We start from the raw sequence: 15,122 nt of genomic DNA on the forward strand, positions 1-15,122 counted from the left end.
TGTATGCTCATGTAATGAGTTCACATGCAGAAGAAGGATAGAAAATGGTATGCATTGTATAATGATTTTGGGCTGGGGTTGTGTAGACATGCTTTTTAATTTTTTCCTAAGAGGGTTTTACATTTAAACAATTTGGGACGAGAACGTGACTGGTTGACATTAAAGGAATATGCCATACAATGAAGGCAAACTCTCATTTAAGTGTTTTGTTTTACTTTATGTATTTATTTATTTTTTATTTTTTTTATTTTATTTTTATTTTATTTTTTGAGGATATAAAATGAATCACATCAAAATTTACCAAGGGGCTGTGAAACATTACACAGAGGATATTTGATTTGTGTCTTTTCCTCTTTTAGTACTCTTCGAATAACTGTCTTAGATGACTTGAAAGATTTTGTGATGCTTTTGGTTTCATCATGACAGATTCACAAGGAGTTTTCAGTAAGTATTCAATGGCTGTTAAACTGTATGAACAGTTTAGAAATTATTAAATGTGGTGACAAATATATGCTTTACATTATACAAATTTAGATTTGTCATGCGAATTTGGAGACTGTTTAATTTCAAGTATTTGTAGATAATGGCTCTTATGAACACTGAGGGATTATCTGGTGTATTTCATCTCTTTTACAGATGGCATTGAACACATCATCCTAATCTCTGTCTATGCTGTTACTGTCCTCTTTATAACTGTGTTTGGATGCCTTTGCTTAAAGTAAAAAAAAAAAATATTAAAAAAATCATAAAAAATTTTATGAAGGACTGTTTAACAATTTAACCCTTTATGTTTGAGATAAAACCTGAAGTTGTGTGTTGAATTATTTATAAATGAGTATTCAAATGTAATTTTATTACATTTAAAAATACAATATAAATAAGTACCGGTAACACTTTACAATAAGGTTGTATTCGTTAACATTACATTAGTTAAATCAAACTAACAATGAACAATACTTTTACAGCATTTATTATTCATGGTTAATGTTAATTTCTACATGTACTAATACATTTTTAACACTTTAAGTTGAAATTGGTATTAACCAAGATTAATAAATGCTGTAAAATTATGTTCCTTGTTAGTTCATGATACTTTATGTTGTAAGTAATGTGAACAAATTGAACCTTATTGTAAAATGTTACCTAAGTACTATATTGACAAATTCTCAACTTCTGTTTCCCTCCCAAGGTATCAGTCGATGAAGAAGATCATACATGAGCTGAGACATGGGAGACTTGTTGTGAGCCTCCGAGTTCAAGATTCTCCTCCTCCATCTCCCATCGTGTTGAACCCTACTGAACCACTAGACCACACTGCAGAAATCCCGTTACAACGACAACAAACAACAAATGACAAAATGTCAAGCTGCAGATTACCCTGGAAGCCTCTCCAACAGGTACGCTACATCTTAATTGAAAATCAGCCTCTTATTTTTGAATGACATAATTTAAGCATTTGCAAATGCTTAGATTTGGCTTTAAAAACATACAGGTGCATCTCAATAAATTAGAATGTCGTGGAAAAGTTCATTTATTTCAGTAATTCAACTCAAATTGTGAAACTTGTATATTAAATAAATTCAGTGCACACAGACTGAAGTAGTTTAAGTCTTTGGTTCTTTTAATTGTGATGATTTTGGCTCACATTTAACAAAAACCCACCAATTCACTATCTCAACAAATTAGAATATGGTGACATGCCAATCAGCTAATCAACTCAAAACACCTGCAAAGGTTTCCTGAGCCTTCAAAATGGTCTGTCAGTTTGGTTCACTAGGCTACACAATCATGGGGAAGACTGCTGATCTGACAGTTGTCCAGAAGACAATCATTGACACCCTTCACAAGGAGGGTAATCCACAAAAATTAATTGCCAAAGAAGCTGGCTGTTCACAGAGTGCTGTATCCAAGAATGTTAACAGGAAGTTGAGTGGAAGGAAAAAGTGTGGAAGAAAAAGATGCACAACCAACCGAGAGAACCGCAGCCTTATGAGGATTGTCAAGCAAAATCGATTCAAGAATTTGGGTGAACTTCACAAGGAATGGACTGAGGCTGGGGTCAAGGCATCAAGAGCCACCACACACAGACATGTCAAGGAATTTGGCTACAGTTGTCGTATTCCTCTTGTTAAGCCACTCCTGAACCACAGACAATGTCAGAGGCGTCTTACCTGGGCTAAGGAGAAGAAGAACTGGACTGTTGCCCAGTGTTCCAAAGTCCTCTTTTCAGATGAGAGCAAGTTTTGTATTTCATTTGGAAACCAAGGTCCTAGAGTCTGGAGGAAGGGTGGAGAAGCTCATAGCCCAAGTTGCTTGAAGTCCAGTGTTAAGTTTCCACAGTCTGTGATGATTTGGGGTGCAATGTCATCTGCTGGTGTTGGTCCATTGTGTTTTTTGAAAACCAAAGTCACTGCACCCGTTTACCAAGAAATTTTGGAGCACTTCATGCTTCCTTCTGCTGACCAGCTTTTTAAAGATGCTGATTTCATTTTCCAGCAGGATTTGGCACCTGCCCACACTGCCAAAAGCACCAAAAGTTGGTTAAATGACCATGGTGTTGGTGTGCTTGACTGGCCAGTAAACTCACCAGACCTGAACCCCATAGAGAATCTATGGGGTATTGTCAAGAGGAAAATGAGAAACAAGAGATCAAAAAATGCAGATGAGCTGAAGGCCACTGTCAAAGAAACCTGGGCTTCCATACCACCTCAGCAGTGCCACAAACTGATCACCTCCATGCCACGCCGAATTGAGGCAGTAATTAAAGCAAAAGGAGCCCCTACAAAGTATTGAGTACATATACAGTAAATGAACATACTTTCCAGAAGGCCAACAATTCACTAAAAATGTTTTTTTTATTGGTCTTATGATGTATTCTAATTTTTTGAGATAGTGAATTGGTGGGTTTTTGTTAAATGTGAGCCAAAATCATCACAATTAAAAGAACCAAAGACTTAAACTACTTCAGTCTGTGTGCATTGAATTTATTTAATACACGAGTTTCACAATTTGAGTTGAATTACTGAAATAAATGAACTTTTCCACGACATTCTAATTTATTGAGATGCACCTGTATATATTAATATGTGTAAATGTATATCAAATAGTCAAATGTGATTAACTAGTATAGTCCTCAAACAATAACCTTTAGGTACATCAGTTCACAAAAGTAGACCTGAGCCTCATTCAGCTCATAGAGGCGGGGAGAGAAGGGGTGTTCTACAAAGCAAGGCTTACAAGGGGCACTTGTAAAGGCCATGCACTAATCACATGCAAAACTGGAAAAGAAGGTAGAACAGCCTGAGAAGATATTTCATTCCCATCTTATGCATTTAAACTCTTGCAGCTTTTTGTATCAAGCTGTGTGAGAATCTTAATCACGCGCCTGCAGTTGTTTAGATTATGTTTTGGCTGTCACTTGCAGGTATCACCCCTAAGAAGATGGAAAATGAGGTGTCTATAATGAGAAAGCTGGCGTATCATAAAAATGTGATGCAGCTGCTTGACTGGAATACAGTGGAGGGTAAGACACACTGCTCTATTCTTGTGCTTTATTAGGGGTTCAAGCCCCTAAAACTGATCGTGCAGACCAAACCACAAGGCCTAGAGACATGTGTCATAAGTTCAATTCGCTCGAAATTTGTCATGTGTCATCTAGGGACATTCATAACAAAAATTATCAAAAGTTTTTTGGTAGACTAAATGGTTCTTGAACAGCACTTCAACGAATTAGGCAAGATGCCAAAAAGCATCAGAAGCTTTATCTCAGTGACGCTTTGCTGTATTGACATGGAATTTTGTATGTCTCATTGGCATCAGTCCCTGACACCACCACACAAATTCGGTGACCGTGCCAACTATTGGTCGAAAGTTATCATGAAATGTTTTGTTTTATAACTATTTCTATTTATTTAATTCTTTTTTTTTTTACAGATTTTCTTAAAATCATTGATGCTTGATATTTTTATTCATGCAGACCAAACCATCATAAATATCATAATAAAATAATTTTAAAATAAACAAATAAAATTATATTGCTTTAGCTCTATTTTAGGTGCTTACAAGCTATCTGAATAATGCTTTAACATTGTGACACATGCACTTAAAGCCCCTATGCCGCTTGAACCCCAATAATTGCTGCTTGCAGCTATATTTGCTTTGTGACTTTAATGAACCTTAAAAGAATCACTATTGCACATACAGTGGGATACAAGATTGTGCAAAACCTGATGATCCATGTTGATTTAAGAATGTTTCAAAGAGCGAGGTCACGTGATGCCATGCAAGGAGCAGACGTGTAAACGGCAAGCTCTGCGCACTTTGCTAGTTTTTCAATTATTTTCATGTTATAATCCGGTGAGATTTAATACACCCAGCTACATATTTGTTCTTTGAGGTAAACATGGCAAAGAATTCAAAATCCTCGGGATCTGGAGACATTAAAAGACACTTACGTGCTCAAGCTGAAACCTCTGACGGGCCTGCGGACCAGGGACTCTGTTTGGACGGTGTGGTGGGAGAAATCCAGCATCAACTGTCCAACATGTCTGTGATGCTGATGAAAGTTGTTACTGACTTGGAGGATCTCGCTGTAATACGTCGATCGATATCAGTGATGGAAACAAAATTCTCTGAATTGGTTACAAGAGTGGCAGATGTTGAGAAATGGATCGATTATCTGGAGTCATCGGAGAGAGAATTCTCTTCTAATCCGCTAGCGACCAAGATACACGTGGAAAACATTTTGGAAAAACTGGAAGATCTTGAAAATAGGAGTCAACGAAATAACGTATGGATTGTTGGAATTCCTGAGCATGAAGAAGGCAGAGATATGGTGAAATTCCTAGATGAGCTCTTCCCGAGTCTGCTCGATATAACAGGCCATAAGCTGGAAGTCGAGTGAGCACACAGAGACCCGGCTCGCAGATCTGCTGAGGGAGACAGGCCCCGATCAATTCTGGCCAAATTTCTAAGATCATCCGATAAAGATCTTGTGTTGCGTGAGGCGAGGAGCAAAGGAAAGCTTTCTTGGAAGAATCACAATATTTTCTTGTTCCCGTACTTTGTGAAATCGATTCAAGGAATGTAAGAAACTCTTACATCAATGGAAGATCGCTTTTGCACTGATGTTTCCGGCCAAACTGAAAAAAGATACTAAGGATGGCCGCAAAGTTTTACGTGTCCCAAGCAAGCAATGTCCTTCAAAGAAACAATGGGTGAGTAAGCCATTTGGTGTTTCTCATGTAGCTCCAGAGTGGATTAACTCACTGTACTTACTCTTGGCTCTCAGAAGAAGCTGGGTGCCATTTTTGTTTCTTTTTGTGTTGGTTTCCGCCTAGTGGCTGGAGTTTGTTTTGTGGAATAACACTCCTTCAAGAAACTTTTGCATTGACGGAAGATCACTTTTACACTGAAGTTCCTGGCCAGATTGAGAATGGATAATAAGGATGGTCTCAAAATATCTACATGCCCACACAAAGGATGTCTTTTATAAAGTTGACGGACTGAGTAAGTCGTGTAATTTTTTATGCGGCCTCCGAGTGAATTTGACTCGCTCAATACACTTTTGACCATCCGAGGAACTGTTTTGTTTCTTTTTGTGCTGGTTTCGCCTAGCGGCTGGAGTTTGTTTTGTGGAATAACACTGCTTTGGGACAGTTGTGGATGAATATGTTCATTCTTTGTGCTTATGCCTCCTGTTGGCTGAAGTTTGTTTTGTGGAATATTTTTGCGGGACATTGGAATGATTACGTCATCTGCTGCACTCATAAACAGCCGGCTCACTGAACACTTGTTTGTCTGTCTGAGGAAACTGAATGCCTTTATATCGGCTGGAATTTGTTTTGTGGAGGAACACACCTTCGAGGCAGTTCTGTGAATGAATCTACATGTTCATTGTGTTTATTCTGCCTATTGGCAGGGGTTTGGTTTACAAAGTATTTTCTGTTATTTAATTTCGCCTCACAGAATTTGTCCAGAAGCACTGGACTTGAGCAATCCGATGACAAAGTTGTCGCAGGGGACTCTCGTAGGCGTACATGGACCTTTTGAATTTAGAGGGATTGACACCGATTGGCGCTGTTGGCGCTTGTTGCACTAATGTTGGAATGTGGTCTGTATAATCTTGTTTTTGACACAATATATTTTTTCTATTATATCAAAATGTCAAATGTTAATATGAGTGGGTTATCTTTCTCCACGTGGAATGTGAATGGATTGGGGCACCCCATAAAAAGAAGGAAGGTTATTTATTTTCTTAAGCGTAAGAAATGTGATATCTTTCCTTGCAGGAAGCTGAAAAATTTGGGAAGACATGGGGTGGACATGTTTTCTTTAGTGCTGGCTCAAGTAAGAGCAGGGGAGTCATTACATTGACAAGTAAACATCTACAATACAAATGTCTAAATTAATGGAGAATCATTATTGTTTTAGCAGAAATTCAGGGGCAAATGTTGGTGTTAGCTAATATTTACGCACCTAACGCTGATGATCAGGACTTTTTTATTGATCTTGAAGGGATGTTGCAAGCCACTGGCACCCCTCATGATATAATATTGGGAGGAGACTTTAATCTTTTGATGGACTCAGTACTTGATCATAGTGAAGCAAAAGTGTGTAAGCCCCCTAGAGCAACATTGACGCTTCACAGGATGTGTCTGCAGATATCTGGTGACTTTTGAACCCATCTGTTAGGGACTATACATTTTTTTTCATCAGTCCATAAGATTTATTCTATAATAGATCTTTTTTTATATATATATATATATATATATCTAAGTCCCTCATTTCATCTGTTGTGGATTGCTCAATTGGAAACATCTTAGTCTCAGATCATGCCCTGGTGAGTTTAGAAGTGTTACCACATATGGAGAAAAAGAAATCATATAGTTGGCGCTTTAATGTATCCCTTTTGCAAAATCCTGATTTCCAACAAATGTTAAAGACTGAAATCAATGTTTATATGGAGACCAATTGGTCCTCAGTATCTTCTGTGGGCATGGCTTGGGAGGCACTTAAGGCGGTTCTTAGGGGTTGGATCATACAGTATGCCTCATTCATCGTGGAGTTGGAAGGGAATATTAAAAGTACAGAGGCAGAGCTGAAGCGCCGAATGTCATCTGATGGCCTCAGAGAATTGACCTGATTGTAATACAGATATAATACTATTTTGTCACGGAAGGTGGAGTTTTGGCTATTCAGGGCAAGACAGTCATACTTTGAGTCAGGGGACAAAGCAGGGAAGCTTTGGCTAGATATATAAAGTAGAGAGAGTCTTTTTCTACCATTCCCTCAGTGAAATCTGCTGGTGGTGAAATTTTTATCTCGGCCATTGATATTAATAATGCTTTTAAAGCATTCTATCTTGATCACTATAGTTCCACATCTTCATCTACTTATGAAGATATTAGAAACTTTGTGGAACCATTAGAACTCCCTAAACTGACGACTGAGCAAAGAAATATCTTGATTCTGAGGTAACCATGGAGGAGCTTGGCGAGGTAATTAAGGCCTTGCCTAAAGGCAAGGCTCCGTGGCCAGGCGGCTTTGCAGGTTAATTTTTTAGATCTTATGCTACAGAATTGGCTCCACTTTTGCTAGAAGTTTATACGGAATCATTAAAGAATGGAAAGCTTCCGCCAACCGTGACACAAGCCTCTCAGTCTGATTCTTAAAAAGGACAAAGATCCAAGCGAGTGTAAGAGTTACCGTCCAATTTCCCTGATCCAGCTAGACGTTAAAATATTGTCAAAATATTGGCTAACCGATTAAGTAAAGTTATGACATCTCTTATACATATAGATCAGGTGGGGTTTATTCTGGGCCGCAGCTCTTCTGATAACATTAGGCGTTTCATCAATATCATGTGGTCAGTGGCGAATGATATTGAATGCCATCTCACTTGACGCTGAAAAGGAGTTTGATATGGTAGAATGGGATTATCTTTTTTTTCTCCCCAACTTGGAATGCCCAGCTCCAAGTCCTCATGGTGGCATAGTGACTCGCCTCAATCTGGGTGGCGGAAGAACGAATCTCAGTTGCCTCTGCATCTGAGACCGTCAATCTGTGCATCTTATCACGTGGCTTGTTGAGCGCGTTACCACGGAGACATAGCGCGTGTGGAGGCTTCACGCCATCCACCGCAGCATCCACGCACAACTCACCACGCACCCCACCGAGAGCGAACCACATTATAGCGACCACGAAGAGGTTACGCCATGTGACTCTGCCCTCCCTAGCGACCGGGCCAATTTGGTTGCTTAGGAGACCTGGTTGGAGTCACTCAGCACACCCTGGGATTCGAACTCATGAACTCCAGGTGTGATAGTCAGCGTCTTTACTCACTGAGCTACCCAGGCCCCCCGGGATTATCTTTTTGTACGATTTTGGAAATATTCGGGTTTGGGAGTACGTTTATTGGATGAAGTTACTTTATAGACACCCGGTAGCGGCGGTACACACAAATGGATTGATTTCAGATTATTTTACTCTGGATAGGGGCACCTGGCAGGGTTGCCCTCTTTCCCCATTACTGGTCTTGCCCTGGAACCATTAACAGCCACAATAAGAAAGGAGGATGATTTTCCAGGGGTGATGGCGGGAGGAGTGGTGCATAAGAATTCTGCTTTATGCAGATGATATTTTATTATTCGTCTCTGAAACCTTCTAGATCTATGCCTTGCCTCCACGGAATTATTAATTCCTTTTCTAAACTCCTTTGATTTAATTGGTCTAAATCCGAAGCTTTGGCTCTGACAGTGTACTGCCCGATAACGGCTTTTCAACCGGGAGCCATTCAGTGGCCAGCAAATTTGTGTGATTTAGTTAGTTAATTTTGACCTTTTAATAAAAAGGTTTTCAAGAGATGTGGGCAGGTGGGCTTCATTACATTTATTGATGATTGGGAAGGTTAATGTTATTAAAATTAATTGTATTCCAAAATTCAACTACCTGTTACAGTCTCTCCCTATAGATGTCCCCCTCTCTTATTTCAAGCATTTGACAGCATAGCAAATCCTTCATTTGGAATGGGAAACGTCCCAGATTACATTTCAGTAAGCTGCATAGGCCCATTGACAAAGGTGGGCTAGGCCTACCCAAGATTTGTTTTATTATCATGCATTCGGTCTCAGACATTTGGCTCATTGGTCGCTCCCACCTGAGAGAGCCCCTCCCTGGTTTTGTATTGAATAGGACGTTTTGCCCCTATTTTGCCATTGCAAAGCCTTTCTATTAATCTAACCGGAGAAGTTAAGTTACACCCCATTATTTCACATTTGCACTCGGTATGGACAAAAGTGTCCAGAGTGTTTAATTCTGACATTTATTTAAATGTTGCCTGGAGCTTATGGCTGAACCCCAAATTATGTATTAATAAGTCCCCTTTCTGCTGGTCAGAGTGGATTGTGAGGGGGGTTACTAGACTTGGTGACCTGTATGAGAGCAGAGTGTTGAGATCCTTTGAAAATTTGGTTCAACATTTTGGGATTCCTAGTTCTCAGTTCTTAAGGTATTTACAGCTGCGCTACCTGCTCTGCACTATTTTTGGGAGTAGCATACGCCCCCCTAAAGCAGCAGATACTCTGGGAGTGGTGATTACTGCTTTTGTAAAAAGTCATAAGGCATCAGTGTATTACTCCCTGCTAATTCAGAGTCTGGGGGATGGAGCTTCAACTTCTTTCAAGAGATTATGGGAGAAACATTTAAACTTGGTATTGGAGGAGGGAGAGTGGGCTAGGATTCTAAAAAACATCAAGTCTGCATCTAGAGATGCAAGGGTGTGCCTTATGCAATTCAAGATTTTACATCGATTCTGTTGTAACCCTTCTAGATTGTATAGGCTTGGTCTTAAAGACACACCCACCTGCTGGCGATGCCAATCAGAGGATGGAGACATAACCCATGTCTTTTGGGGGGGTGTTAAGATCCAGGAGTTTTGGTTGAAGGTTCAGAGTTTTGTGTGTGATGTATTGGGCACTTGAGTTTCATTTTGCCCCAGACTCTGTATTTTGGGCGATGGGGCAGTCATCGATGTTGAGATTAGACACATAAAGAGTTGGGTCATAACCAGTGTCATGATCGCCAGACAGATAGTTTTAAAGGGATGGAGGTCAGCTGAAATGCCCTCATTTCAGGAGTGGTGCTCGGAGAAGGGGAGGGTGGCGGCCTTTGAAGAATGGTCATTTAGAAGACTGGGGAAATTGAACTTGTTTGTGGGGAAATGGGGCGGATATCTGGCATTTCTCGATGTGTGATTATTATTATTATTTTCATTTTTTTGTGTGTGTGTCTATAATCATGTATGACCACTGGGATGTTGTTGGGGGCCAGGGTGAGGTTGGGGATTGGGAGGGGTAATAGTGGGGGTTAATTGTTGATTCTGTGTATATATTTTTTGTTTTTCTGTGTTCAATATGTGAATCAATAAAAAAATTGTTAATCAGAAAAAAAAGAATGTTTTAAAGAGCGTCTTGTGTGCTCAACGGAAGCAAAGAAATCTGCTCAATGGATGCAAAGAAATCTGACCTTTCGTACAAAGATATGAACCTAGTCAGTGTCACAAATTGCTTATTTGATTAGTAACCTATAGTGCAGAGTCTTAAATATTTTTTATTCATCATAACATCCTAAAACTCCTGTATTTCCGGGTTTAAATTAGATTTTGAATCCCATGTGTTTGATGTGGACTTTTGAGCACCACTATACAGTAAACAGTAGCCTATACAATATATACTGTAAGAATATGTCATGTTGGTGTAACTATTCTAAAGGAATATACTGGGCTTAATACAAGTTAAGTTCAATAGACAGCATTTGTGGCATAATATTGATTTCCACAAAGTTTCCTTTTCTTTAAAAAAAGCAGAAATCTGGTTGACAGTGAGGCACATACAAGGAAATAAATGGGGCCAATTTTTGAACGCTAAAACACTTTTTCAAAAGTTTAGCCACAAGATATAAACAATATGCATGTAAACATGATTTAAGTGTGATAAAATCACTCACCAACCTTTCTGATCAAGTTATATCCAGTTTTACTACTACATTGCCATGACAACATAACATGAAAACCCTGTTATTTCCTGCAAAAAAGATGGTTGAAGCTACTTTACAGCCCACATAATACATGCGTTTTAACAGTACATTTAATATGTGCTTTTGTAAAATAATAAAATTCACATTTCTGCCTTTAAACTTTCCCAAATCTGGCCCCATTCACTTCCATTGTAAGTGCCATTGTAACCTCGATTTTTGCTTTTTTAAAGAAAATGAGAGACGAGTCGAAATTGTTTTTTGTGGTAATTAACATGATGCCACAAATGCTGTTGATTGAGCTTAACTGGCATTGAATATTACTTTAATTATCACACTTGAAACGCAATATTGCAAGCATTCCCTTTCATTTACTATTATTTACATTAATTTTAGGGAAACTTGTCAAACTTGTACTAAAATATAATAATGTAGTTGCTTCCATCCCATCATGTGACCAAAGCAGTGTTTGTTTTCTCAGAGCCGTACATGCTGATCATGGAGTTCATGAGTTATGGTACACTGCGCAGTTTTGTCCAGAACAGAGAGAAACTGAGCGCCGACCCAATTTACCATTGCATCCTACCACATCGCCTTGGCCATGGAACACTTGTGCTCCAAAATGGTATCAAAAATGGGCACACAAACACACACAATAGAACTATTCTCTGAAATGACCAGCTCATTATTCAAATGGACAGCCTTTCTATTTACACCATAAACATGATGAAGCATTTTCAAAGTGATAGTGGAAAAGAATGATTTTGAATGTTTTCTGTGTACCGTCCAGATAGTGCACTGTGACCTTGCCTTGAGGAACATTCTGGTGAGTCGTTTCCCCTGGGAGGTGAAGGTAACAGAGTTTGGTCTGGCCAGGGACTTGACCCGCATTAGGAGTAGGCACAGTAGTAGGAAAAAACAACACAAGGTGAGCTAATAAACTACGTAAAACAGGTATTCTAGCCAGCATATCCTCATTGATCAACCACCTAAATCTGTATCCCCCTAATGTTAGTAGGAACGTGTGCCACTGAAATGGTACCCTCCGGAGTATTTATGGCACAACTACTACAGTTTTAAGGGAGATATTTGGGCATTTGGTATTTTGCTGTGGGAAATGCAAACATTTGGTGAGAAATATCTGAAAATGGGTCCATAAACATGATGTTTGCAAAATGTTTTAATGAGTCAAAATTTTTGCAAAATGATTATTGTATTTATTGTATTTAATTTGTCACAGGCACCATACCTTACCCAACTCTAAACTCATCTGAGCAATTGGTGTATAATATCTGTACTGGATATAAGAACGCTGTTCCCAGAACCTATTGTCAAGAGACGTGAGTGAGGATGATTTATTGTCATCATAATAGGCCTGCAGTTTGATCTTTAAGGTGGCCAACTGTTTATCTCTTTGTCAGACCAGGGGTGCTCCTCCTTGATAATTTTGCTTGGGTTGGTCCCCCTTGATCGTGTTTCAGTGTTTGGTCTAGGGTGCGTCAGAAGTTTTAGGGGTGGCACAAAAATCGAAGGAAAATCGAACCCTAGGCCCCCCCTTACTAAAATCGAGAGTTCTGGCAAACTCCTGTGGCAAATATTATTTTATTTTCATTATTTTCACATGCAAATGAGCTTTGCGGCAAACTTTTGTGACAGTTATTTTTCTCATGTAACGCTCCATTAAATCTATACATACTTAAAAATAATAATAATAATAATAATAATAATATGTAAGGACATTACACAACTCTAATAACCAAAAGTATTTTTGACATGTTTCCATGGATAATTTTGAAAATAAAATATTCAAAAAAATGTCACATCTGTTGTGATGAACGCACAATGCACATATTATTAAAGGTACACTCAGCAATGTTTTGCTCGTGTCATCTTGGACTTACAGTGACACCTAGTGGTGTGGATGCAGCATCATTCAAAATCTATAGTTTTCAGTTACAGATGCCATTGTAAAAATTCACTATTCACAATAAACCACGATTCATTTAATCCAAGAGTGAAAGTGTCCAAAACAAGTCAGTTACTGAGATAAAGCGACTAGTTTTCAACTGGTCATGTGATTCTAATATGGCAGCCCCCATGAGGGCCCCCTGCCCCATGTAGAATAAAACATGGGGCAAAACTTTTATAAGGTTACTGATATGACTCATCTCATGTGAGTGCAAAATTACTATTAATTTATTTAGGAGTAAAACTTTTTTAATTGGGAAATAATTACTGAGTGCACCTTTAACACCATATAATTTATCGTTAAATGTTTAATGGAGACTTGTGCTTCACTAAAGTCTTGCATAGTAACTTTTGGTGAAAATTTGTTGCGGTATATTCTTAAAACTTTCAAAAAAAGCTTTTAGAAATACTTTCAAAATATTATTATTATTATTATTTTATTTGATGAAGTGGCCAATGTAACTAAATGTAGTAGCCTTTCACAGGCATTTTGGCGGAAACATGATTACTATGGTAGTTTGCAAGAGTTGTGTTTTTCGGTTACGCTCCATGATTATTAGCCAATAAGCAATCAGGAATCCGCCCACTTCAGGAATCAACCGAGCTGATAGGCCAATGGAAAGAAAGAGACACGTAATAACCGAGCAGAAGGACCAATCAGAAACGGAGGAGCAACACGCTACTCTACACTGACCACTGATGCCACACAACTCGGACAGAGGAGGAATTTAGGAAATACAGTTACCATTGACTTGTTTTTAAAACTCCTAATTCGAAATGTTCCTTCGCGTCTTAGAAATTGTATATTTCATTTATTTTGCATCGCACATTCCAATTACTGTCCTCATTGATTTTCAAGCTATACTACCTGAACATGTGTATCCACCAGCGGTAAGTTTGCACTTTGTGCAGTCTTTGTGTTCGTCACTGCACATATCTAGGTTAAGGGTTGATATGATTATTTGCTTTACAGCTGAAAAACGTATTGCAGTGGTATGCTGCCGAATTCAAGGATCCGATGATGATGGACCCACCTGTATGGTTCAGGTCTTTTGTATTCTGTGAGGCTCTTGTGCAGCTGCCCTTTTTCCCAGTCGCAGCGTACGCCTTCCTGAAGGGTCAGTACTGGTCAATCTATTAATGCAAAGATTTGAGTGAATGATTTATGAAATTAGACGTTTAGAATGGCACAATAGTGACATCTAGTGGTGACAATAATGTGCATATTTGTGATAAAGGCTTCATAGCGTACAATGGTCTCATTATCCATACCTATTTATTTTTGTTTTATAGGTGGCTGCAAATGGATCAGAACACCAGCAATTGTTTATTCCGTTCATGTGGCCACCACTCTGGTCCCAATTTTAGGCCATATCCTGTTCTATAACTTTCCTCAGGTACCACATCCAGGTCCACAAACTCTGCATGAACGTCTGACCCTTGTGTCTATTTATGCGCCATACCTTATCATCCCTATTATGATACTTCTGACCATGCTCTTCAGCTCAGCATATAACTCAACCTCTCCAAGTGGAAAAGCTTCCACAAAGTCCAAGAAACAAAGATAGATGCCAGTTCATCCCTTCCACAGACCTCTAGACATTCCACTGTTTTGACAAGTGTATGTGTAAGGCTGGATACATTGTAATTCACCTCTTGAATGTAATCTGGTACTGATTACAAATTACAGAAATTCGAGAACTGTATGCAGCCATTGTACATCAAGCAGTAATTGATTAAATATTTTGTTTACAGATGACAAAATAATGTAATTGCAAAATATATTTTTATTCAATTGTACTTAAAATGTGTATGAAGTTTGTCAAATATTGAGATAACACACCTGATGATCTACACAGTATGGAAAATGTAACCGAATAATAAATGAATTCACTATTTGGTTTTGAAAAGTACAGTACTTCTGCTGTATGTCCAATGTAAAGTATTTCTGGTGTGGTCCCACTACCAAACTGTAAAGATGTCTTGAGGATATGATAAAGTAAATTGTAGATGGGTTCAAGTCGCAAACAGCAATTAAAGTACAAATCATACAAAAAATAAAACATTTATCCCAAGACGTCTCATGATGAAATTATTTACAGTAAATAATGCAAATACTGCAT

At 38.6% G+C, this 15,122-nt stretch overlaps 1 protein-coding gene and 1 pseudogene across 1 annotated transcript; both read left to right on the plus strand.

The window, feature by feature from the left end:
- The first annotated feature begins 419 nt into the window (after positions 1-419).
- Positions 420-12,885, plus strand: LOC127429673 (fibroblast growth factor receptor homolog 1-like; annotated as a pseudogene).
- Positions 12,886-13,647: 762 nt separating this feature from the next.
- Positions 13,648-15,074, plus strand: tmem97 (transmembrane protein 97). The gene is made up of 3 exons (XM_051679871.1): positions 13,648-13,890; positions 13,973-14,117; positions 14,293-15,074. Exons 1-3 carry the CDS (start codon positions 13,777-13,779, stop codon positions 14,565-14,567), a joined length of 534 nt encoding a protein of 177 aa, XP_051535831.1. The 5' UTR covers positions 13,648-13,776; the 3' UTR covers positions 14,568-15,074.
- The last annotated feature ends 48 nt before the right edge of the window (positions 15,075-15,122 follow it).

The sequence above is a fragment of the Myxocyprinus asiaticus genome, chromosome 39, assembly GCF_019703515.2.
Source record: "Myxocyprinus asiaticus isolate MX2 ecotype Aquarium Trade chromosome 39, UBuf_Myxa_2, whole genome shotgun sequence".
NCBI lineage: Eukaryota > Metazoa > Chordata > Actinopteri > Cypriniformes > Catostomidae > Myxocyprinus > Myxocyprinus asiaticus.

Excerpts from the sequence above, each read along its gene's own strand:
- tmem97 (XM_051679871.1), top strand. The coding sequence starts at position 13,777 with ATGTTCCTTCGCGTCTTAGAAATTGTATATTTCATTTATTTTGCATCG. Across the intron at positions 13,891-13,972 it reads AACATGTGTATCCACCAGCG|CTGAAAAACGTATTGCAGTG; the intron begins GTAAGTTTGCAC and ends TTTGCTTTACAG. Across the intron at positions 14,118-14,292 it reads AGCGTACGCCTTCCTGAAGG|GTGGCTGCAAATGGATCAGA; the intron begins GTCAGTACTGGT and ends TTTGTTTTATAG.